This window comes from Mesoplodon bidens (assembly GCF_964165515.1).
Source record: "Mesoplodon bidens genome assembly, chromosome: 15".
NCBI lineage: Eukaryota > Metazoa > Chordata > Mammalia > Artiodactyla > Ziphiidae > Mesoplodon > Mesoplodon bidens.
Window position 1 is genome coordinate 4,379,749 of NC_138171.1, and position 26,865 is coordinate 4,406,613.

General features: G+C 44.8%; 1 protein-coding gene across 1 annotated transcript in view; it reads right to left on the minus strand.

Annotated features, from left to right (window-relative positions):
- The window catches only part of ZNF831 (zinc finger protein 831), a gene marked incomplete at its 3' end in the record, with an annotated part of 96,752 nt that overhangs the window by 38,473 nt on the left and 31,414 nt on the right, over positions 1 to 26,865 (minus strand). Inside the window, exon 4 of the mRNA XM_081256450.1 lies at positions 11,006 to 11,157. Within this exon, the coding sequence (XP_081112576.1) occupies positions 11,006 to 11,157 (152 nt within the window). The remainder of the gene's footprint in view (positions 1 to 11,005; positions 11,158 to 26,865) is intronic.

Genomic DNA, 26,865 nt, shown 5'->3' on the forward strand with positions numbered 1-26,865 from the left:
TCAGGAACTTTCTCATCAGTCTCCTAGGTATCCACTCTACCTACCCCAAGCCTCTCTCCACCCTGCACCTACGTTGGATGGTCTTCCCTCTGCCCTCCTCTCCTGCATCCACATCCACCAATGGCTCCCCACTCTCCTCAGGAGAAGGATGAGCCCACACCAAGGTCTCAGATGTGCCTGGTCCCTCCCACCTCCTCTCTCTGCACCCTGGGCATTTCGCACCATCCCTCCTTCAGCCACGGAAGCCTCTGGGTCAGCATCTCAGATTTTGTGTGTGTGTGTGTGTGTGTGTGGTACGCGGGCCTCTCACTGTTGTGGCCTCTCCCGTTGCGGAGCACAGGCTCCGGACACGCAGGCTCAGCGGCCATGGCTCACGGGCCCAGCCGCTCCGCGGCATGTGGGATCTTCCCGGACCGGGGCACGAACCCGTGTCCCCTGCATCTGCAGGCGGACTCTCAACCACTGCGCCACCAGGGAAGCCCCATCTCAGACTCTTACAAATGCAGAGTTTGCACCTGCCTCGGAGACCTCTGACACCCCCAAGTCCCACCCCCATGAGGCAGAAAAGGTTCGGTCTGCAAGCAGGGTCTTTGCAGAATGTTGGTCCATGGCCTCTACAGCCCACTCTGTTGAGTGTAGAGTTTAAACTGATGCAGGTGAAGGCCTTACAAGAGTTGAGGAGATCCCAGAGAGGACCACAGAAGCCAGGGGGATCTTACTGACAGAGAAAAGCGGATATGGCAGCACAAGGAAGTCCCAGGGAGGGGTTCAGACCCCCAGCGGGCGGTGAGTCACACGCTTAGTGTCAAATAAAATGGAATCACCCAGTGAGGAAGCTATTCTCCCTACATCCCTCTGACTAGGGAAAGAAGACCATCTCAGCTGCGTGCTAATATATCTCTATCACCTGCCTAAGGCTTCCAAATCTCTTTTTAAGCAAAGGGAGTGTACCTAGGGCTCTTGGTCTTCTGCCCACAACAGTCTAGCTAGAATTCATTTACCAAGAAAATATTGTTCATAGCATTTTCTTTCTGTAAAGTTCTCTTAATGGCGTGTGATATTGGCTTTCCATTTTTGGTGTCAATAAACAGTTTTTTTAAAAATAAATGTATTTATGGTTTTTGTCAGTGAGCTTAAATGGATCACATAAGCAACTAATTGCACAGGTGACATGCAGATGTGACATTTCTGACAGCAGGAAACACCATGGACCCCCAGATTCATCATCTGGGTGGCCCTGGGCAAGTCACTGGATGCCTCTCTGAGTCTCAGTTTCTCTCTCTGCAAAATGAGAATGAGTCACTCATCACAAGTCTGTTGGGGTGATTAGATGTGGGTGCAGCTCCTAAACTGAAAGTGCCCTCTGAGTTTAGTTATTGGGAGATTTTTCTAAAATCTCACTTTTAAATGTAGCCCCGAATCACACGGTGTTTACTGCCAGAAGCCACGCCAGCTGCAGGAAATTGCAAACCCAGAAACTCGGTGGAGTTCTTATCGTTCAATAAAGCATCTCCCTCAATCAATATGACTTCAGATGTGTCATCTGGGCACAGGGCCACGCTGGGCTCCTCTTCAGCGTTCCAATTTTAGTCCGTGTACCGGCAGAAGCAGCACAGCTTCCAATGTGCCCGGCAAAAGCCCGAATAATTAACCTCAACCACATCACTGTTCTCCATTCAGTTCCACAAAATGCGTTTCTAAGGAAATATATAAGAGCGCTCTTTATATCACGGAATGTTTTAATGTATCCCAGCATCGGAGTAAATAGAACAGGTCTCAGTTAATGGAGCAGGTCCTTTTACCACAAAGGATTTCAGTAATAAAAAAAATAAAAGTTGATATGTCACCGGCTAGAGAGAAAGAGATGTGCACATAAACACAGAAACAGGGCAAACCTAATTATGAGATTCTTTTTTTGCAGCCCAGGGTCAATAACTGTGATATTAGGAAAAGGGTAACAGGGCTGTGGCTGCTGATGGGTTTTTAAGCTCCCAGAGACTAGAATGTCCCACCTGAAATGCAAACAGAGTTGAATGACGTTGCGCTCACCGCCCCCCACCACCGCCCCCGTGCCCCACGTTCTGGAAAGAAAAGTCTTCATTTCAGAGCGGTGACCTCATCAGGAGAGATGCATCAGGAATTGTATAACCACAACAAAAGAGAATCTCAGTAGTGGCTTTTGCTCAGGTGGTGTCACCCACTTTGTACGGACGTGTGGGTTTTTCAATTGCTTTTCCTAATGGAAAAATAACACTCAAATGCGAGCACACAAATGCGCACGCGCGCACACAACACGCACTTGCAAAGCCGCCCTTCCTAAGTCCCTAAGACCCTCACTTGGTAAGTAAACAGCGGAGAGATCGTTTTCATAACAAGCTTAGTGGTGAACTTCCCCTTAAGCTACAAAAGATGGTCTTTCTCTGACCGTTAATTACACGGGCGTAATTGCCAAGTGGAGAACGGCCCCCCAATTCTTAAAGTGGCACCAGGAAGACAGGTGCTCAGGTAAGATGAGAAACCGCCCCAGCAGGGGCCCATCACACATTCAACTTAAACCCTGAGTTCTGAAACTCACTACCTCCTACACAGATCCAACATCTCAGTTAATCCCCCGGCAACAAGCCAGTCCAGGAAGACGTCATCACAGTTTCAGACACTTCATGCTGAAACCAAATCGCATACACCACACGGCCAAGCCGGGACCTTTGAGCATTCCTCACCAGAAATTGCTGTTTGTTGTCAAAGCAGCCCGGATGGACGGACTGCCTTTTTTCTTTCCTTCCTTTCCCTCAATGGTCCTCAAACATGTTACGCCTGAGTATTTCTGCTCAGAGTTGTAGACACCGTTCATACTCTTATGATGGATTTGTAGAATTTTCAAAGATAATTTTGACTACTGCTGGCTTTGGAAACACATCCCCCACTCAAGATTTGGTCCCCCTGTGGTGTAAGAGAGGACCCCAAGTTAAAAGACATCAGAGCGAACACCTGCCGGCTCAAAGCTCCCACCTTTGTCTCGCCAGAGCTCTCACCTGTAAAGCGGAGGTGGCATTAGATGATCCTTACAGGTGAAGATGGCGATTCCACAAATCTGAATCTAGCAAGGGGGTAGGGGGAGCTGGAACTTTTTTTTAGATAAGGAAGTTTCTTTTATGAGGAAAAGAACGATGAAGTTTGCTTTTCTGCTGCTTAGCCCACCGCCATCCAAACTCGATACCCACTGGATTCTTCCATTGCTGACACATCCCCAAAGCACCATCAGGAACACAACCTCCAGACTGCATGCCCCTTCCTTCATTCTTAAAGATTTGGGGGCTGGTTTTGAATGTCCTTTCAACTGAAGGTGAGCTTAAAGGAAGCTTAAAATAAGGAGACTCACTTCTGCTGTTCAGTTGGTCATTCAACAAACACTACGGCTCTGCTAGGCGCCTTGTGCAAAGGAGAAGATGACTTATCAGCTGGGCAAACAGGGTCCTTAGTAGCTGAGATCACTGACCGGGAGGAAAGACCACGAAAAATGAATTCATTCACAATGGGGACCAAAATTTCACAGTAAACAGTGGAAAATTAAGGACTTGGAGAATTTATCTTGAAAAACCATGAAACCTAATGTTGTGAAAATAAGCAGATGAACCTACAAAAATGAAAGTAAAACAAACTTCCAGTTTGTGGGTTATAGTGACAAGCTATGAGCTAATTGTTAATATCCACAAAGGTTAATCGAATGTTGGTGGGGGCAGAGTACATTTTTCCACCAAACCATAGGGTAGAACAATGGGCTATTCTTCACTTTTTTTTTTTTTTTTTTTTTTTTTTTTTTTTTTTGCGTTATGCGGGCCTCTCACTGTTGTGGCCTCTCCCCTTGCGGAGCGCAGGCTCCGGACGCACAGGCTCAGCGGCCATGGCTCACGGGCCTAGCTGCTCTGCGGCATGTGGGATCTTCCCGGACCGGGGCACGAACCCGTGTCCCCTGCATCGGCAGGCGGACTCTCAACCACTGCACCACCAGGGAAGCCCCTATTCTTCACTTTTACATTTACTTTCAGAGCAAGATCATCGAGAGAGACTTTTTCCCATCCAAAAAATATTCTAGACTTTCCTCAAGTTTTCTATAGGGCTTCTCTTAAGTCTTTGATGTTCCCGTCACTCTCTGGAATTAGCCTCACCTGTTTTCTCTTCTTCATTACCTGATTCTGCCAATGGGAATGAATCAACCCAGTGGTCACTCCCATCCATCTCATTAAATTCAATGTCTTGAGCATGATTTGGGGTTTCACGTGGCAATCAGTTTACATGACATTGTGAAAGTCAATCTAAAGGGCAGGGATGGAAAGTAATGGTAAGGAGAGATGGAGAGAGACAAAGAGAAGTGTTTGAATGGGGTCTAAATGTATCAGCAGTCAGTTTAGTAGGGACTGTTCTCATCCTGTGACAGTCACTGCCTCCCCAGCCAACCTCCAACTGGGAGGTGAATCCCGTGAAGAACGTCTGGATTATGAGGACTGTCCTCAAGGGGAGGTCTGCTCTCCTGGGGATGTTCAACTACTTGATATCTAAGAACCATTTTTTACCAGTCCCTTCAGTGAAGCAGCTCAAGTGTCTGAGATTAAATCCACCTAACTCCACACCTCAGCCCTGATCTGGAAGTGACCCTGGGTGAGGAAGGATGTTCTTTGAAATAGGAACAACGCTGCAGTTCTTAGTCACATTCAGCCTGGGGCGTTTGGTAAGTCAACGATACTTGATGTCTCCAAAGAAACTTCCAGCTCCCTCCACACCTTTGCTGGGAACTTGGATGGGATGGACCACTGAATTTAGGTTTTAAAAAAGTTCACTCAGTATCACTAATCATTAGAGAAATATAGATCAAAACTACAATGAGATATCACCTCACACCAGTCAGAACGGCCATAAGCAAAGAGTCTACAATTAATAAATGCTGGAGAGGGTGTGGAGAAGAGGGAACCCTCCTACACTGTTGGTGGGAATGTAAACTGGTGCAGCCACTACAGAGAACAGTATGGAGGTTCCTTAAAAAACTAAAAATAGAGCTACCATTTGATCCTGCAATCCCACTCCCGGGCATACATCCGGAGAAAACCATGGTTCGAAAGGATACATACACCCCAGTGTTCATCGCTGCACTATTTACAATAGCCAAGACATGGAAGCAACCTAAATGTCCATTGACAGATGAATGGATAAAGAAGATGTGGTATATATATACAATGGAATACTATTTTTTTTACTCAGCCATAAAAAAATAATGAAATAATGTCATTTGCAGCAACATGAGACCTAGACATTACCATACTAAGTGAAGTAAGTCAAAAAGAGAAAGACAAATACCATATGATATCACTTATACGTGGAATATAAAATATGACACAAATGAACTTATCCACGAAACAGAAACAGACTCACAGACATAGAGAACAGACTTGTGGTTGCCAAGGGGGAGAGTGGGTGGAGGAGGGATGGATTAAAAGTTTGGGATTAGCAGGTGCAAACTATTATATACAGGATGGATAAACAACAAGGTCCTACTGTATAGCACAGGGAACTATATTCCATATCCTGGGATAAACCATAATGGAAAAGAACATGAAAAAGAATATATATATGTATATATATAAAGAATATATAAATGTATATATATAAAGAATATATATATGTATAACTGAGTCACTTTGTTGTACAGCAGTAATTAACACAACATTGTAATTCAAGTATACTTCAATATAAAAATTTAAAAATAAAATAAATAAAAGGCATGTGACATTCATAACAAACAAACAAAAGAATAAAATAATGCCATTTGCAGCAACATGGATGGACCTGGAGATTATCATACTAAGTGAAGTAGGTGAGACAAAGAAAGGCAAGTATTATATGATATCGCTTATATGCGGAAGCTAAAAAAATACAATGAACTTATTTACAAAGCAGAAACAGACTCACAGACATAGAAAACAAACTTATGGTTACCAAATGGGAAAGGTGGGGGGGAGAGATAAATTGGGAGTTTGAGATTGTCATAAACACACTACTATATTTAAAACAGGTAACCAATACGGGCCTACTGTAGAGCACAGGGAACTCTGCTCAATATTCTGTAATAACCTAAATGGGAAAAGAATTTGAAAAAGAATAGATATATATATGTAAAACTGAATCACTTTGCTGTACACCTGATACTAACACAACATTGTAAATCAGCTATAGTCCAATATAAAATAAAAATTTTTTTAAAAGAAAAATATTAAATTCAGTGGTGTTGGAAAGTCAAAAAAATAAAAATAAAAAAAATGAAAAAGTTCAGTTCTAAGGAGAGTCTCAAAGATCCCAGTCACCATAAAATCTTATAAATTAGGTCTCCATCCTTCATAACTCCTCTGGCCTTCTGCATGCAGATGACTTCACTACCAAGCCATCTGTTAATTCGAATGATTAGTACCAAACTATTGGAATAGTTGAAAGTAGAGGGAAATTAAGCATCCTTTTAAAAGATATTTTTCAAAAACATCCTCTCTCTCATTTTCATAAATTATTGACAGGAAGTTTCTCCAAAAATAAAGAGGAGAAAGAATCCGTTACAATATCTTATTTCGGCCCCTGGACACAAGTATTCCTGTCTACTTATTTGAAAATGTTTTGCTGATTCTAATTGGCCTTCAAGGATCAGGACCAAAGGTTTTCCCTACCTTCGAATTGGCAAATTCCCCTGCAAAGGTTATTCTCAATTTCTTTGTTGGGTTTCATCAAGTTCCCCCAAGTTACAACCCCTCAGGTCACCCAAAACAGATCACCCTATCATTGTCCTGCTGTGGAAACCAGGTCCTCCCCCCACAAAAATATACATGTTTGCATGCATTCACAAGTATACTGACGTGCACGCACACGCACACACACGCACGGGCACGCGCGCGCACACACACACACACACACACACACACCGTGAGGTCAGCTCTCTGAGCAGCCAGCTCTGATCTCTCCAACCAGGACCTGCCAGGTCAAAGGAGACAAGAAATTTGTTTGTAAATGGTGGGCGACCAAGGCCCATCTTTAGGTTCCTTTGAAGTTACAGCACTCTGTCTTCAAACCCCCAACACTCTGAGTGCCTGTCACTCTGCTGTGAAACATTGGCTTTGGGAGATGGTGTAAATAAACTTCCCAAGCTCCTTTGATTTCCAGGTGGTATTTATTTTAATGCACTCTACCACCTGCCCCCAACCCAGTGGTGTCCATAACAGCCCGTCCACCCCGGACTTGCTGGTTTACCCCACCCGCCATCCCTGTTCCCTCTCTGACACTTCAATAAGGAATGGGGGTGGCGGAGTGATTAATATTCCCCGGGCGAATGCTTAGACCACACCCCACAGGCTCACATCTGCCCTGAGTGGACATTGTGGCAGGAGGGAGCCCTTTGAAAACGGGCACCAGTGACCCAGACCTCTGACTCAACTGGCTGTTCCAATAACAAACATGAAAGTGCAGACATTTGTCACCACCCTGGGCTGTTGCTGCAACATTATTACCTACATGGGGGGAGGGGCACTAGGTTCCCAGGGGGATTTGCATTTGGCCTCTCAATCTTAGCTCCACATTTAGATTTCGTTTCTGATTTTTTTTCTGTTTGGGGCTGGTTTTCTCCCCCATTCACTGGAGCCCGCAGTTTGCTCTTAGGATTTTGGTAGGAAAGGCTGATGTTGAGATCAGAAGTGTACAGAAGTGGGATTCTCCCAATGTGGAGGGAGAAAGGCCATTCCTGAGGCCAAGAGAAGCTTGTAAAGGAAAGATGGCGTGGAGAGGACCATGAAAGATCAGAGGCTTTCCAGCTGGTCTCTCTGCTGGCACTGGGGCCCCCAGGGGTACCATGAGCAGATGGCGTACACATGTAAATTAGGAAGAGGCAACCACTTCCACTGGAGAATGTGTGGAAAGGTGTCCCCCACCCCCTTGGGAGAAGGAGGAAGGAGCTCCTTGCTTTGGGTTGACAGCCCCACAGTCAGAGCAAAAGGCTGCACCAACCAGTGGTGGCTGGATTTCAGCCCCTATGGGCACCATCCACACAGCCACACTCAGAGGCCCTGCCCGCCCCCTATCCAGCCGGCCACAGGCCTTCTTGCCAAAGAGAAGCAAATAGGGCCCCTTACCCAACACACCCGTCTCACGATCGAAGCTGCCTGTAGTCACTTGGACAAGATTCCCCGCAAGTGTGAACACATCCTGCTGGGTGGGGGGCTGGGTGATCCCGTTTTAATGAATACACACTGATTTAAGCTTATAATAGAACTTTCCTGCCAAAACTGTTTGCACACCCTAAGAGCACAGATGATGGGCATTACTGTAAATTGAGTGTTCATGGGTGCCGCTGCCTTTTTCACTTAGAAACACATTTTAAGGTCCCTTCTGTCGGTTCCCAGATGGGGGAAAGTTGTTGAAGTGGTTAGTGGTTGAATCATGCCTCCCCCTCCAAGTGCTAGGCCACAGAACCTGTGACTGTGACCTTACTTGGAAAAAGGTATTTGCTCATGAAATGAAGAATCTCAAAATAAGATCATCCTGGATTTAGAGCGAGCCCTAAAGTCAACGGCAAGTGTCCTTATAAGAGAAAGACAGAGGGAGCTTTGACCCACAGAAACACAGGAGAGAAGCCCTGTGAAGATGAAGGCAGAGATTGGAGTGATGTGGCCACAAGCCAAGGATGCCTGGAGTCCCCAGAAGCTGAGAGGCAGGGAAGGATCCTCCCTTAGAGGCTTCGGAGAGATAGCGAGACTCCTGGCCTCCAGAACTGGGAGAGAATACACCTTGGACCAAGGTGTTTTACATCTTGGACCAAGTTTGTGGCAATTTCTTCGGCTGCCATAGGCAATTTTCTTCCCCAGTCCAGAAAGCCTCTGTTCTATTCTCCCTACACCTGAATTTCCAGAAGAAGCCGTCTCCCTCCCGAGAAAACTCCCCCTTTGGGCTCTTCCTCCAACCCTGACCTTGTCCTCTGCTAAATAACAGGCAAGCTGGTTACCACATGCTCCACACTCACTCGGCACTCAGCATACGCCAGATCTTAACACACGTATGCTTATTATGCTCAGGAGATAATTACAATCAACATTTATCACCTGCCTTGGAGTCCGCAAATTCCCTGCCGCACACGAGCTCGCTCTATCCTCACACTGAGCCATTGGGTGGGCAAGACCTCCAACAACGGCCTCGCCATACAGATAGAAGATTCCCAGGAGGGAGCTCACTGACCCACCAGTGTCATTCCCCACGTGATTTGAGCAAAGGATGGCCAGCAAGCCTGTCTCTGTCTTCACCCTGAACCACATTTATCCAGAGCAGGGATTGTCATCTTTTCCCTTTCAGTTTCTGGCATGGAGCTTAGCAATGGAAACATGGAAGCTGATGTGCGTTTCCAGGAGCAGCTTGATTCAGCTCTATTTAGGGTGCTGGGAAGAGAGCTGGTGGGAAAGCACTGCTATTAGGGACAACTGACAGTTCTGGTGGGTTCTGCTGTGGAGGTGGTATCGCCCGTGAACACCCCAATGGGCAGTTCCATTGGCTGCATCTACCTGACCAGGATGAAAGCAGTGGAGTTCAAGGTGAGGACCCACAGAAAATGAAGAAAGGGCAAAGCTGGGTGCCCTGATTGCATTTTTTTTTTTTTTTTTTTTGCGGTACGCGGGCCTCTCCCTATTGTGGCCTCTCCCGTTGCGGAGCACAGGCTCCGGACGCGCAGGCTCAGCGGCCATGGCTCATGGGCGCAGCCGCTCCACGGTATGTGGGATCTTCTCGGACTGGGGCGCGAACCCGTGTCCCCTGCATCGGCAGGCGGACTCTCAACCACTGCGCCACCAGGGAAGCCCTCTGATTGCATTTTTGTCTACACCCACTCAGCCTCCCCCAACAAGGTCTTAACCCTTGACGTTCCATAAAAAGACAGTGCTTTTCCTTCCACAACGGGCCATCCAGTTGAGCAAATACCTACCTTGACTTAAACTCTCACTGAGCAAAAGACTAATCCTCGGTCCTTGCCTGCCTACCAGAGAGGGCGTCGGGGTTGGAGGTTGGGGGGTCGAGGGGCAGCATGGAAGCACCATCTCCCCGCAGGGGGCGCTGGAGCCACACAGAGGTGGAGGAGGAGGGGCCCCAGGCAACTGTCTCCAGGGACCAAAACTGCAGCCAGCAGGCAGAGCCGAGGGTCAGCCCTTGAGCCAGACAGACAGCAATCAGCCACGAACGGATGGTAATTCAGTCACCGCTGGCCAGAGGGGACCGGCCACCTTCTCAAATACGGTCTCCATCTTTCCCAGTCAACACACTGCCAGCAAGGCGAAGGCTGCACTCGTGACTGCCAGGCGGAGGGGAGGAAGGGAGGGAAATTGTGGTCCAGAGAAATTACGCGATTTGCCCTCGTTGCCCAGCGATGGCACCTTAAAATAGCCCTTTTCCAGGAAGCAGCCTCCATTAGTTCATCCTCTGTTGGTTTCCGAGAATGATGGAGAGGGCCCCTCTTACCACCGCCCGTGGAAGCACGTTCCCTGCAGCCCTCACATCATAACTGCTCCCTATTCTTCTATCTCACACTCATTCGAAAGCCCATCCACTGACCCACTTTAGCCTCACAATGGCCCTGTGGAAAGAATCCAGTGAACTTCCTCTTTAATCGTGGGGAAAAAGTAGAGGCACCCAGAGTTCCAGTTCAGGTTTTCCAGGTCCTGGAGGGAATCTGTACTTGGACACAGGGCTGGGCACCCGTGGCCAGTACTTGAGGACGTTTGTTGTCTTCTCAATATTGGATTCTCAATATCCTCACCCAGGACCCTCTCCCCTAGTTTAGGGTCTCGACTGTCCCACAGTGGTGACACTTTTGTCATCACCCCACATGCATCTGTCTCCCTGCTGGACTTCAGGCTCCGGACAGCAAGGATGGCTGCTCTGCTCATTTCACATCCCAGCAGCCTGGTGCCCGGTTTGGATCCACCTCCAAGGAGACCCTTACCTGCCGTTTCGGAAGAAGCCTGCCCGCAGGTCCTGCGTGGGGCCAGCCCCTCGGATGGGGGTGAACGGCTGTCTTTTCTCAGCACCCAGTGTGGCTTCCTCAGTCTGCTGGCTCTCAGCTGGAAACGACTTTGCAAGAAATTCCCTTTGTACCTGGGGGACGAGAGCACATGGGCAGTGATCAGCCTTGAGAGTGTGTCCAGGAGCTCATAGGCACAAAAATCCAAGACAGGATGCCCAGAGGATAAAACCCAGGTCCGTGTGGGAAGCCTGGGAGAACACAGGGACGTGAGGTCCAGGCAGCTCATCAGCTGTCAGAAGCCCCTCTTCCCTCCAATCCTCATTCTCCTGCCAGGATGTGGGGAAGACAACAGGACACAACTCAGGCGGCCGTTGTAGGGATGAAATGAGATAGTGCCTAGAAAATGCTTCCCACACCACTTAGCACACAACAAGCGCTTAATAAAGGTCAGTTGCTGTAATTAAATACTGAATTATATGGTCTTGACTACTTACTAAACAGGCTGTCCAGTAGAACTTTCCACAGTGGTGGGCGTCTTCTATAACCTGCATGGACCAATATGGTGGCCACTAACCACAGGCTGCTCTAGAGTGAGTGAAATGTAGTTCATGTGTCCGAGGAACTGAGCTTTACATTCAATTTCATTTTAATGAGTTTAAAGAGCCACTGGTGGCTAGTGGCTACCATTATTAGACAGGTCAGGCCTAAAGCGTCTCCTCTGAAAAAACGGGCATCACACATGTTCCCCCCAGAGAAGCTCTTCCACATCATCTGGTCTATGTAAAATAGAAAGCTAGTGGGAAGCAGCCGCATAGCACAGGGAGACCAGCCCGGGGCTTTGTGACCACCTACAGGGGTGGGATAGGGAGGGTGGGAGGGAGGGAGACGCAAGAGGGAGGGATATAGGGACATATGTATACGTATAGCTGATTCACTTTGTTATAAAGCAGAAACTAACACACCATCGTAAAGCAATTATACTCCAATCAAGATGTTAATAAATAAATAAAAGGTGAAATAAACATTCAAAAATAATAATAATATAACCTCTAAAACAGAGCCTTCACATCCCAGGGGGAGGGCATGACAAGGGTAGAGAAAGAAAATAGTGAGCTTCTCAACATCACTAACTTTAGAGAAATGCTAATCAAAACTACAACGAGGGGCTTCCCTGGTGGCGCAGTGGCTGAGGGTCCACCTGCCGATGCAGGGGAAACGGGTTCGTGTTCAGGAAGATCCCACATGCCGCGGAACGGCTGGGCCCGTGAGCCATGGCCGCTGGGCCTGCGCGTCCGGAGCCTGTGCTCCGCAACGGGAGAGGCCACAGCAGTGAGAGGCCCGCATACCGCAAAAAAAAAAAAAAAAAACTACAATGAGGTAGCACCTCACACATCAGAATGCCATCATTAAAAAGTCTACAAATAACAAATACTGGAGAGGGCGTGGAGAAATGGGAACCCTCTTACACTGTTGATGGAAATGTATATTGGTGCAGCCACTGTGGAGAACAGTATGGAGGTTCCTCTAAAAACTAAGCAGAGTTATCATATGATCCAGCCATCCCACTCCTGGGCATACATCCAGACAAAGCTATAATTCAAAAAGATACATGCACCCCTGTGTTCATAGCAGCGTTATTCACAATAGCCAAGACATGGAAACAACCTAAATGTCCATTGACAGATGAATGGATAAAGAAGATGTGGTATATATATACAATGGAATACTACTCAGCCATAAAAAATAATGAAATAATGTCATTTGCAGCAACATGAGACCTAGACATTATAATACTAAATGAAGTAAGTCAGAAAGACAAATACCGTACGATACCACTTACATGTGGAATCTAAAATATGACACAAATGAACTTATCTACAACACAGAAACAGGCTCACATACATAGAGAACAGATGTGTGGTTGCCAAGCGGGGGTGGGGGGGTGGAGAGAAATGGATTGGGAGTTTGGGATTAGCATATGCAAACTATTATATGGATAAATAGCAAGGTCCTACTGTATAGCACACGAAACTATATTCAATATCCTGGGATAAACCATAATGGAAAAGAGTGTGTGTGTGTGTGTGTGTGTGTGTGTGTGTGTGTGTGTGTGTGTGTGTGTGTGTGTGTGTGTGTGTGTGTGTGTGTGTGTGTGTGTGTGTGTGTGTGTGTGTGTGTGTGTGTGTGTGTGTGTGTGTGTGTGTGTGTGTAACTGAATCACTCTGCTGTATAGCAGAAATTAACACAACACTGTAAATCAACTATACTTCAATAAAATAAATTTTTAAAAAATACTGAGCTTCTATCTACAGTTTCTTTTTTTTTTTTTTCGGTACGCGGGCCTCTCACAGTTGTGGCCTCTCCTGTTGCGGAGCACAGGCTCCGGACGCGCACGCTCAGCGGCCATGGCTCACGGGCCCAGCCGCTCCACGGCATGTGGGATCTTCCCGGACCGGGGCACGAACCCATGTCCCCTGCATCGGCAGGCAGACTCTCAACCACTGTGCCCCCAGGGAAGCCCTATCTACAGTTATTTTTATCTAAACTTTCTTATATCTATTGTTGCAGGCCCTTTATAATGTACATAATACATTAGGGGAGTAGAACAGATGTATAACTGGTAAATGAACAGTTGTGCATTTCTTATGGTACATGAACAGTTGTGCATTTCTTAGGGTGCAGCCAAAAGCAGACCAGCAAGCTGGTCTAACCCCCCACTTGGCAGGTGAAAGAACGGAGAGGCAGAACACCTGCAATATGCCCTAAGACTCGAAGCCCTGTAGCCAGTTGGGAGCTAAACTCTTGACTCGAGTCCTTGAACCATTCTGACCATTATCGGTGGTCAGCTCTTTGAAAAGATCTTTGCACCGCCTCTAGCTGCCTGGCTGAGCCACAGGGACTCCCTTCCCTCTGCAAGCCTCAGTTTACAAGAATTCTGTTCCCTCGATGATGCTCTTTAGAGCCACCAGGCTGGGGAGGAAGGTGAGGTAACCTGCTTGGCCATTTTTCTTTCTCATTTGTCTGAGCTGCCGCCAACATCCAGCTGCAGTCCCCTAATAATCAGGGCTGCTTGCAGAATTTAAGTAAGATCTGCAGAATTCCGTATCCTCTTGGGTGCTCATTTTCATAGCAGCAACAAGGAAAAAGTGACTTTTTCTTCATCTTTTTCATATTTGTGAGAGGCTCCACTTACAGGCACTATGGCCTCCCGGGTCTTGGGCAGGAGCTGTCACTCCCCAGGGGTGCCTTCCTGGTTCTTTGAAGCAACCCATCCCTGCTTGTCAAGACCCCAGGTTCCTGAAAGACTATCTGAGCCCAAGTGGAGAGCAACAGGGCTGCCGTTCTGCTAATCACAACCCCCTGAACCAGTCGGGGCTCCTGCTGGGCCGGGGGAGAGTGATTTCCAAGTACAGAGACAAAGGCAGGAAGGAAGGTGGGAGGTGTGGGAGCAGTCTTCCCCTGTGTGCCGTGGGTCACCTTTGCCCTCAGTCAGTGGGTGACTGCCACAAGCTGGCAGGTGTTAAGAATGGCACAGTTTGAACTGCAGCGAGGTTTGCTTTTGGAAAACGGACAAAAGCGAGGAACTGCGCTCAATGAAAATAACTAGGAGACCGCTGAGAGAGCTCCAGCCTCTGGATTCAGATCTCATTAAGGCGGAATTTGGACCCTTTTGGCCTTGGGGGGAGCCCAAGTGGATCTTGGCATTGTCTTCAAAGCAATTTTTGTTTAGTCATGGGCAGGGTCTACTTTTTTCCCTCCTGTGTTCTCCAGAACATTCTGTGTGCAGCCCCTCCTAGAGCAGCATCACCCTGGGAAAGGACAGTCAGGGTGGGGCAGGTCCTGCACGCTCGCCGTCACCTGTCCTGCAAGGCCCCTCGCAGTTCAGCAGATGCCATTAGCGCCTGTCTCCACCGCCTTCACCGGGCTGCTTACCTGTGGCTGGCTGCTGGGACCACCTTCTCAAGAGGGCTGCCCTAGGCCAGTGGGAGCCAGCTTGCCTGGAAGGCCTGGGAGAGTGTGCACACCCCCCATGAAGGGCCCTTAGCCATTGACCGACTGTCACAGGGTGTGAGAGCCCAGTCCCTTTGCCTCTGAGCAGGACCATCTCTGGGACGCACTCCACACTCCAGAGCTCCCTGTGGGATCAGGCACGACTGGACACCCAAGCCCGCATCTTTGCTGAGTTCTTCCCTCGCCCTTGTCTGCTTCCGTCATCCCTTACAAGTCTCCTGAGAGCTGTCCCTGCGTAAATCTCTTGTACAAGAATCCCCGTCTCAGGCTCTGCTTCTAGGCAGCCCAACCTCAGATGCAAGGTTAGAGTGTCGCCCCTGCTTCTCTTCTTCTCACTCCCATCCGCCTATTTCCCCCAGAGGCACTCGGGCATGTTTGCCAAACCTCCTTAAATAGGCATGTATGCTTATAAATATGTAGTGTCGCTTTTGTGCATGACATTGTACCACAGAGCCATTCTTATTCTCACTTTACTTTTACTCAAGGCTATGTTTTGAAGATCAGTCTAGATTTTTGTATTCATGTCTAGTTTTCTGCTTTTAGCTGTCTTGTATGGTGCTTTACATTTTGTTTTAATAAGCTGCTACTTAAGGGCCAGACTTTAAATCCAACTCATACTTGACACACCCTCTGCTCTCTTGGTCTCTGTAGATCTTCCTGTAAGAGCCGACATTATCAGCTCTTACATAAGAACAGCACAATATCTTTGTTTATAGACCTCATGGAAGACCAATCAGAAAAAAGCTTTCTTACCCCAGGTCAGCTCCAGCCGGGGCACTGATGACTGGTGGACCAAGGTCAAGAGCGCAGGGGACACCAGCTTTGACTGGAGTCCAGTGGGAAGCTCACAAAAGGAGGCAGGGTGAGGTTTGTCACGTATCTTGATGCCGGTTGACAGCCATTGACCGCCCTGCCTACTCCAATCCCACCCTGACCCCCATGCCCACTGTCCCTTTTATCAGCCAGGCCTTGGAAGGTAGATCCAAGGAGGCAGACTTGCAGGTTTGCGTGGCCTGCCTGACACATGCTCATCCTGGGGAAGGAATATGTGGTCTGTCCTATTATCCTCCTCACTTTCCTCTCTTGATCCCACAGGGAGTGACAAAGCAAAGAGAAGTGGAGTGGAGGTATAGCAGACCCTCAGCATCCCACCAAACCGGACTTGGGACTGGGGTCAAAGCTCTGGTGCCGTGGAGCACGTCACAGAGGGTCTCAGCCATGAGGAGTGGCAGCCACCTCGTCCCTAGGTCTGCGTCTCCATCTCACTTCAGAGTTACCTCACTGAATAAGTAAAAAGTGAGCAGACACACGCTTCAGACTATAAACATCTGCTTTATAAGGAAAAACACCATCAATTAAGAGATTTCCATCCTCTGTGTGTCCTCCTGTGCTCTCCCCTTCTGTGATGAATCTACATTTTTAGGGTTTACAAAGCACCCTTCACCCATATAACCTCCAATCTCCTCCTCACTCATCCCGATTCACTTGGGGCTTCACAATTCATTGTTCATTTGTCAGAAGCTCCCTAGAACAAGGCTCTGAGTGTTTCATGCTTCGTACAGCACTGTACACAGTTACAAATTAATCAATAAAATCCAATTCCATGGTCCAGTGCCTGCTCTGGGCACAGCCGAGACATTGTTTCTGAATGTTCTGAATCTCTAGGCCTCTAGTTAATGTCAGGGCAATTAGGTGTCCAAGTATGAATTTTCTACGTTTTCCCATTTCCACCCTGAAAATGGACCCTGCCTTTTCTAACCCCTGTAACTCATGTGCTTTTATTAATGACAACACCCATTTTCATTACAGTGTGGTGTTGGGAGTTGGCAACAAAGAGTCGAATGATACAGAATGGAGGGCCCTGAAATAAACTTCAGGTACAAACGGGAAGTTAAAATACAGCAAATAAGTGAAAAAAGGGGATTGGGCCAGGGGTCTATAAGCTTTTTATATAAAGGTCCAGGTAATAAATATTTTAGACTTTACAAGCCACATACAATCTCTGCCACACATTTTTCATATACATATATATACACATATGTGTGTGTGTGTGTGTATATATATATATATATGTATTGGGTTGGTCATAAAGTTCGTTCGGGTTTTTGGTACCATCTTACAGACAAACCTGAACGAACTTTTTGGCCAACCCAGTATACATATACACATTCTTTTTAAAATGCAAAAATCATGCCTACCTCACATACAGGTATACAGGACGTACACAGGGCATACAGAAACAAGCCAAGAGTCAAACTTGACCCAAGGTCCACTGTTTTCTATATAAACAAAAATAAAAATAAATCCTTCTTTACATTAATATATAGAGAGAAAGAACATAAGAGACTATCTTTTTGTATTTGTGTCATTGGGGGCTTGAGACAAGGAAAAATTTCTTAGACAAGAACAAAATATAATAATCGTAAAGGAAAAGGTAACTCCATCTGACTACATCAAAATATGCACTTTCTTGATGATCAAAGAAGCATAAGCAAGGTTAAAAAATAAGAAGTCCATTTCTGACTTCCGGGGAAGATGGCGGAAGATTAAGACGCGGAGATCACCTTCCTCCCCACAGATACACCAGAAATACATCTACACGTGGAACAACTCCTACAGAACACCTACTGAACGCTGGCAGAAGACCTCAGGCCTCCCAAAAGGCAAGAAACTCCCCACGTACCTGGGTAGGGCAAAGCGGAGAGATTCCCCCACAAAGGATCGGCGCCGACCAGCACTCACCAGCCCGAGAGGCTTGTCTGCTCCGCCGCCGGGGTGGGCGGGGCTGGGAGCTGAGGTTCGGGCTTCGGTCGGAGCGCAGGGAGAAGACTGGGGTTGGCGGCGTGAACACAGCCTGAAGGGGGCTGGTGCGCCACAGCTAGCCAGGAGGGAGTCCGGGGAAAAGTCTGGACCTGCCGAAGAGGCAAGAGACTTTTTCTTTCCTCTTTGTTTCCTGCTGCGCGAGGAGAGGGGATTAAGAGCGCTGCTTAAAGGAGCTCCAGAGACAGGCGCGAGGCGCGGCTAAAGCACGGACCCCAGAGACAGGCGTGGGACGCTGGGGCTGCTGCTGCCGCTGCCAAGAGGCCTGTGTGCGAACACAGGTCACTGTCCACGCCCCCCTTCCGGGAAGCCTGTGCAGCCCGTCACTGCCGGGGTCCTGGGATCCAGGGAGAACTTCCCCGGAAGAACGCACGGCGCGCGTCGCGCTGGTGCAACGTCACGCCGGCGCCGCAGGCTCGCCCCGCCTCCGTGCCCCTCCCTCCCCCGCCAGCCTGAGTGAGCCAGAGTCCCCTAAGCAGCTGCTCCTTTAACTCCGGTCTGTCTGAGCGAAGAACAGACGCCCTCCGGCGACCTACACGCAGAGGCGGGGCCAAATCCAAAGCTGAGACCCGGGAGCTGTGAGAACAAAGAAGAGAAAGGGAAATCTCTCCCAGCAGCCTCAGAAGCAGCGGATTAAAGCTCCACAATCAACTTGATGTACCCTGCATCTGTGGAATATATGAATAGACAACGAATCATCCCAAATTGACGAGGTGGACTTGGAGAGCAAGATTTATGATTTTTTCCCCTTTTCCTCTTTTTTGTGGATGAAAGGCTCTTGGTGCTACACCCAGGAGTCAGTGCTGTGCCTCTGAGGTGGGAGAGCCAACTTCAGGACACTGGTCCACAAGAAACCTCCCAGCTCCACATAATATCAAACGGCGAAAATCTCCCAGAGATCTCCGTCTCAACACCAGCACCCAGCTTCACTCAACGACCAGCAAGCTACAGTGCTGGACACCCTATGCCAAACAACTAGCAAGAGAGGAACACAACCCCACCCATTAGCAGAGAGGCTGCCTAAAATCATAATAAGTGCACAGACACCCCAAAACACACCACCAGACGTGGACCTGCCCACCAGAAAGACAAGATCCAGCCTCATCCACCAGAACACAGGCACTAGTCCCCTCCACCAGGAAGCCTACACAACCCACTGAACCAACCTTAGCCACTGGGGACAGACACCAAAAACAACGGGAACTACGAACCTGCAGCCTGCAAAAAGGAGACCCCAAACACAGTAAGATAAGCAAAATGAGAAGACAGAAAAACACACAGCAGGTGAAGGAGCAAGATAAAAACCCACCAGACCTAACAAATGAAGAGAAAATAGGCAGTCTACCTGAAAAAGAATTCAGAATAATGATAGTAAAGATGATCCAAAATCTTGGAAATAGAATAGACAAAATGCAAGAAACATTTAACAAGGACCTAGAAGAACTAAAGATGAAACAAGCAACGATGAACTACACAATAAATGAAATTAAAAATACTCTAGATGGGATCAATAGCAGAATAACTGAGGCAGAAGAACGGATAAGTGACATGGAGATAAAATAGTGGAAATAACTACTGCAGAGCAGAATAAAGAAAAAAGAATGAAAAGAACTGAGGATAGTCTCAGAGACCTCTGGGACAACATTAAACGCACCAACATTCGAATTATAGGGGTACCAGAAGAAGAAGAGAAAAAGAAAGGGACTGAGAAAATATTTGAAGAGATTATAGTTGAAAACTTCCCTAATATGGGAAAGGAAATAGTTAATCAAGTCCAGGAGGCACAGAGAGTCCTATATAGAATAAATCCAAGGAGAAATATGCCAAGACACATATTAATCAAACTGTCAAAAATTAAATACAAAGAAAACATATTAAAAGCAGCAAGGGAAAAACAACAAATAACACACAAGGGAATCCCCATAAGGTTTACAGCTGATCTTTCAGCAGAAACTCTGCAAGCCAGAAGGGACTGGCAGGACATATTTAAAGTGATGAAGGAGAAAAACCTGCAACCAAGATTACTCTACCCAACAAGGATCTCATTCAGATTTGATGGAGGAATTAAAACCTTTACAGACAAGCAAAAGCTGAGAGAGTTCACCACCAAACCAGCTTTACAACAAATGCTAAAGGAACTTCTCTAGGCAAGAAACACAACAGAAGGAAAATACCTACAATAATGAACCCAAAACAATTAAGAAAATGGGAATAGGAACATACATATTGATAATTACCTTAAATGTAAATGGATTAAATGCTCCCACCAAAAGACACAGATTGGCTGAATGGATACAAAAACAAGACCCATATATATGCTGTCTACAAGAGACCCACTTCAGACCTAGAGACACATACAGACTGAAAGTAAGAGGATGGAAAAAGATATTCCATGCAAATGGAAATCAAAAGAAAGCTCGAGTAGCAATTCTCATATCAGACAAAATAGACTTTAAAATAAAGACTATTAGAAGAGACAAAGAAGGACACTACATAATGATCAAGGGATCGATCCAAGAAGAAGATATAACAATTGTAAATATTTATGCACCCAACATAGGAGCACCTCAATACATAAGGCAAATACCAACAGCCATAAAAGGGGAAATTGACAGTAACACATACATAGTAGGGGACTTTAACACCCCACTTTCACCAATGGACAGATCATCCAAAATGAAAATAAATAAGGAAACACAAGCTTTAAATGATACATTAAACAAGATGGACTTAATTGATATTTATAGGACATTCCATCCAAAAACAACAGAATACACATTTTTCTCAAGTGCTCATGGAACATTCTCCAGGATAGATCATATCTTGGGTCACAAATCAAGCCCTGGTAAATTTAAGAAAATTGAAATTGTATCAAGTATCTTTTCCGACCACAATGCTATGAGACTAGATATCAATTACAGGAAAAGATCTGTAAAAAATACAAACACATGGAGGCTAAACAATACACTACTTAATAATGAAGTGATCACTGAAGAAATCAAAGAGGAAATTAAAAAATACCTAGAAACAAATGACAATGGAGACACAACGACCCAAAACCTATGGGATGCAGCAAAAGCAGTTCTAAGAGGGAAGTTTATAGCAATACAATCCCACCTTAAGAAACAAGAAATATCTTGAATAAACAGCCTGACCTTGCACCTAAAGCAATTAGAGAAAGAAGAACAAAAAAACCCCAAAGTTAGCAGAAGGAAAGAAATCAAAAAAATCAGATCAGAAATAAATGAAAAAGAAATGAAGGAAATGATAGCAAAGATCAATAAAACTAAAAGCTTGTTCTTTGAGAAGATAAACAAAATTGATAAACCATTAGCCAGACTCATCAAGAAAAAAAGGGAGAAGACTCAAATCAACAGAATTAGAAATGAAAAAGGAGAAGTAACAACTGACACTGCAGAAATACAAAAGATCATGAGAGATTACTACAAGCAACTCTATGCCAATAAAATGGACAACCTGGAAGAAATGGACAAATTCTTAGAAATGCACAGCCTGCCAAGACTGAATCAGGAAGAAATAAAATATGAACAGACCAATCACAAGCACTGAAATTGAAACTGTGATAAAAAATCTTCCAACAAACAAAAGCCCAGGACCAGATGGCTTCACAGGCAAATTGTATCAAACATTTAGAAAAGAGCTAACACCTATCCTTCTCAAACTCTTCCAAAATATAGCAGAGGGAGGAACACTCCCAAACTCATTCTATGAGGCCACCATCACCTTGATACCAAAGCCAGACAAGGATGTCACAAAGAAAGAAAACTATAGGCCAATATCACTGATGAACATAGATGCAATAATCCTCAACAAAATACTAGCAAACAGAATCCAACAGCACATTAAAAGGATCATACACCATGATCAAGTGGGGTTTATTCCAGGAATGCAAGGATTCTTCAATATATGCAAATCAATCAACGTGATACACCATATTAACAAATTGAAGGAGAAAAACTATATGATAATCTCCATAGATGCAGAGAAAGCTTTGGACAAAATTCAACACCCATTTATGATAAAAACCCTGTAGAAAGTAGGCATAGAGGGAACTTTCCTCAACATAATAAAGGCCATATATGACAAACCCACAGCCAACATCGTCCTCAATGGTGAAAAACTGAAACCATTTCCACTAAGATCAGGAACAAGACAAGGTTGCCCACTGTCATCACTCTTATTCAAAATAGTTTTGGAAGTTTTAGCCACAGCAATCAGAGAAGAAAAGGAAATAAAAGGAATCCAAATTGGAAAAGAAGAAGTAAAGCTGTCACTGTTTGCAGTTTATATACTTAAAGTTTAAAAATTTAAAATTTACATAAAATTTAAATTTTATGTCAAATATTCTTATCAAAAAACAAAAAAGAGGAAGGGAAGAAACTTCTAGAGATGATGGATAGGTGTAGGAAAGTGTAGGACACTGAATGTGGTGATGGCTTCATGGTGTACATGTACCTTCAAACTTGTCAAGATACATATATTAAATATATACAGCTTTTATGTTTGTCAATCATACCTCAATTTAAAAAAAGAAGAGTAAAGAGCAAGAGACTATAAAAATGACCAGGCAGATTTGAAAAATAATTAAATGGAACTTTAAAAATAATTAAAGATAATATTGTCAGGAATTAAATTTAAAACTCGACAGACATGTAAAACAGGGGACCAATTAAGAGGCCATTGCATTAGTCCAGGGACTTCTTCTGACCGAGATGATGTAGCAGTGACTAGATGTGCCCTCCCAAATAAAAAAATGGACAAATGTCTAAAACAATGATTCTCAGGACATTAGACACCAAGCAATTAAAGCAGTGGTCCCTGAGAGAAGAGGAACAGATGAGGTGAGTCTCATGATTGCCTTGGCTTCCTGGTGGGGAAACTTTCCAGGTCCAGCAACATTCGTTGAAAAGACTATACTTTTTTTTTTGTTTGTTTTGTTTTTTTTGCGGTACGCGGGCCTCTCACTGTTGTGGCCTCTCCCATTGTGGAGCACAGGCTCCGGACGCGCAGGCCCAGCGGCCATGGCTCACGGGCCCAGCTGCTCCGCGGCATATGGGATCCTCCCAGACCGGGGCACGAACCCGTATCCCCTGCATCGGCAGGCGGACTCTCAACCACTGCGCCACCAGGGAGGCCCGAAAAGACTATACTTTTGCCATTGAATTTCCTTTGAACCTTAGTCAAAAATCAATTGACCATGTATGTGTGGTCTATTTCTGTATTCTTTATTCTGTTTCATTGATCTATTTGTCGATTTTGATGTGAATACCACACTGCCTTGAATATTTAAGTTTTAGAGTAACCCTTCAAGTCAGGCAGTGTCATCAAGACAGCGTGGCATGCGCATCAAAATAGACAAATAGATGAACAAATCATGCTGGAACAATTAGGTATCCACCTGCAAAACTAAGAACTTTTATTTATACATCACACCATATACAAAAATTTGATCCTAGGTCTGAATATTAAACCTGAAACAATAAAGCTACAGAAGAAAACTTAAGAGAAAAATCTTTGTGGCTATGACTTAGGCCAAGATTTTTTAGTTATGACAACAAAAGCACAATCCAAAGAAAGAATGATAATTGGAATTCATCAAAATTTAAAATGTCTTCCCTTTAAAAGACACTGTTAAGAGAATTAAAAACAAAAAACAACAAAAAACAAGGCACAGACTGGAAGGAAATATTTACCACTTGCATATCGGAAAAAGGACTTATAGCCAGAATATATAAATAACTCTCAAAATTCAATAAGAAGAAAACTAACAACCCATTTTTAGTGGGAAAAGATGCAAACAGATATTTCACCAAAAAAGATACATAAATGACAAATAAGCACATGAAAGGATAGTCAATATCATCATTTATTAGGGAAATGTAAATTCAAACTAATACAATACCATTAGACATCTATTAGAATGACAAAAATTAAAAAGAATGGCCATACTAAGTGTTGGCAAGGAGGTGGAGAAGCGGAAGCTGTCACACACTGCTCATGGAAATGTAAAATGATACAACCACTTTGGAAAACAGCTTGGCAGCATCTTAAAAAATTAATTATGCTTCTACCATATATGATCCAGACATTCCACTCTTCAGTATTTACTCAAGAGAATTTAAAGCTTATACCCATACAAAGACTTGTATATGAATATTTATAGTAATTTTTATTTATAACAGCTCAAAACTGAAACAAGCCAAATGTCTACCAACAAGTGGTTGTATAAATAAATTGTGCCATATCCACACAATGGCTTACTACTTAGGAATGAAAAGGAACAAATTACTGATACACACAACATGGATGAGCTTCAAAATAATCATATGGAGTGAAGAAAAAGCCCAGCCAAAAAAAAAAAGGTGGGGGAGGGAATGTATATATTGTCTGCTTTCATTTTTATAAAATTCTAGAAAAAGTGAAATACTCTATAGTGACAGAAAGCACAGCAGTGGTTACCTGGGGGTGGGAGGGTGGCAGAGTGGGCAGGAGGAAAGAATTACAAGGAGATACATGGAAACTTTGGGGATTGTGAATACGTTTACTATCTTGATAGTGTTGTTGGTTTCACCAGTGTGAACATGTCAAAACTTATTATATTGCACACTTTAAATATGATTAATAATATTAAAATTCAATATATGTCAATAGTGCTTTGAAAAAAACACTCAGTGGATTAAGAAAATTAGTAACATTTTAAAGATACATCCAAACAAAATATCTAGATTATAGCAGGGAGAGACAAAGTTGTTGAAAATAGAGGTTAAGAGACATGAAAGACAGATCTAAGATGCATATTTCAATGTTCCAAAGAGGAGGGAGACTGGGATGGAGGCAACATCTAAAGAACAATGGCTGAGAATTTTCCAGGTAGACATCAATCCAGAAATTATAGAAGCCCAATGGATTCCTAATGGAATAAATTAAAGTGACGTGTACCTGGATATATCAAAGTAAAAGTATGGAACACCAAAGAAGACCTTGAAAGTAGCCAGAGATAAGAGACCTTCAAAAGACAGATGAGTAGACTTCTAGCTGACTTCTCACCACAAGATAGAAGCCAAGTGATGATGCAATAACAACTTTGATGGACTGAGAGGAAATAACTGTCAACCCAAAACTGTGTACCCAGAAAAAATATTTTTCAACAACAAGGATGAAATACATGCACTTTCAGGCTAATAAAAACTGAGATTTTTCTTCTCTAAAGGAAATTCCAAAGAATATACTTCAGACAGAAGAAAACAATCCCAGAAGGAAGATCCGACATGCCAAAAGGAATGAAGAGGCAAGATATTTGCAATTATGCGGGTAAATATAAATGAATGGGCTTAAAAAGTCAGATAATAGACCTGGAAAAATATCTGCAGGGTTTCCCTGGTGGCACAGTGGTTGAGAGTCCGCCTGCCGATGCAGGGGACACGGGTTCGTGCCCCGGTCCGGGAAGATCCCACATGCTGCGGAGCGGCTGGGCCCGTGAGCCATGGCCACTGAGCCTGTGCGTCTGGAGCCTGTGCTCTGCAACGGGAGAGGCCACAGCAGTGAGAGGCCCGCGTACCGAAAAAAAAAAAAATCTGCAGTATATATAACAGGCAAAGAATATATGCAAATCTAGGATACATACACAATCCTACAAATTCTGGGTGGGCAAAACATTAAAAATCTGCTCCTAACAAACATAAGTAAGAATATGGGAGCAGGGAAAACTCTCACTGTTAGCTGGAGGAAACCTACAGTGACACAAGCACTCCAGAGAGTGATTTGGTAATAACTTGTAAAGTTGAAAATGTGATTATCTTATAACCCAGTAATTCCATTTTAGGTATATTTCTTAGAAAACTTCTCACATTGTGTCTAAGGAGGCACGTATAAGCATGTTCATTGCAAAGTTAGCACACACACACAAAAAACTGGAAATGATTTAAATGTCCATAAATAGGGGAATGGAAAATACAGTGTGTTATTTCCATGGGATAGAATACTCTACAGCAATTAAGATGAATGAATTTTATCTGTATGTACCAAACAAGGCTAGATTTTCAAAAACACAATATGGAGTTTAAAAATCAAACTGAAGGATGATAAATTCAGTGTGAGATGTATATATATATATATTTTTTTTTCTTAACAGTGTGATATATGTATATATATATATATATATATATATATATATATTTAAAGACACCAAACAATATTATATATTAGTGGATACATTGATTTGTAAGGTATGAATCCATGGATGGAAACAAACACACATAGAAAACAAACGTATGGTTACCAAAGGGGAAAGGGGGGTGGCGGGGGGAGGGATAAATTAGGAGTTTGGGATTAGCAGATACAAACTACCATATATAAAATAGATAAACAACAAGGACCTACTGTAGAGCACAGGGAACCATACTCAATATTTTGTAGTAATCTATAAGGGAAAAGAGTCTGAAAAAGAATGTGTGTGTGTATAATGAATCTCTGTGCTGTACACCTGAAACTAACACAATATTGTTAATCAACTATACTTCAATTAAAAAAAAAAACTAGGGCTTCCCTGGTGGCGCAGTGGTTGAGAATCTGCCTGCCAATGCAGGGGACACGGGTTTGAGCCCTGGTCTGGGAAGATCCCACATGCCACGGAGCCACAACTACTGAGCCTGCGCGTCTGGAGCCTGTGCTCCGCAACAAGAGAGGCCACGACAGTGAGAGGCCCGCGCACCACGATGAAGAGTGGCCCCCACTTGCCACAACTAGAGAAAGCCCTTGCACAGAAATGAAGACCCAACACAGCCCCCCCCCCAAAAAAAAACTAAAAAGAAAAAAAAATGGGAAAAAAAGACACTAGGGAGAAGTGGGGACTGAGGCAGGCTGCAGAGCACAGGCACTGTCCACAAGCATAGCTGCTGCTCAGCCCCAGCCAGCTGCTACCCTGCAAGAAGACAGGCCCAATATCTTCAGAGCTTCAGATATTTTAAGAGAAGCCGAAATTCAGGTTT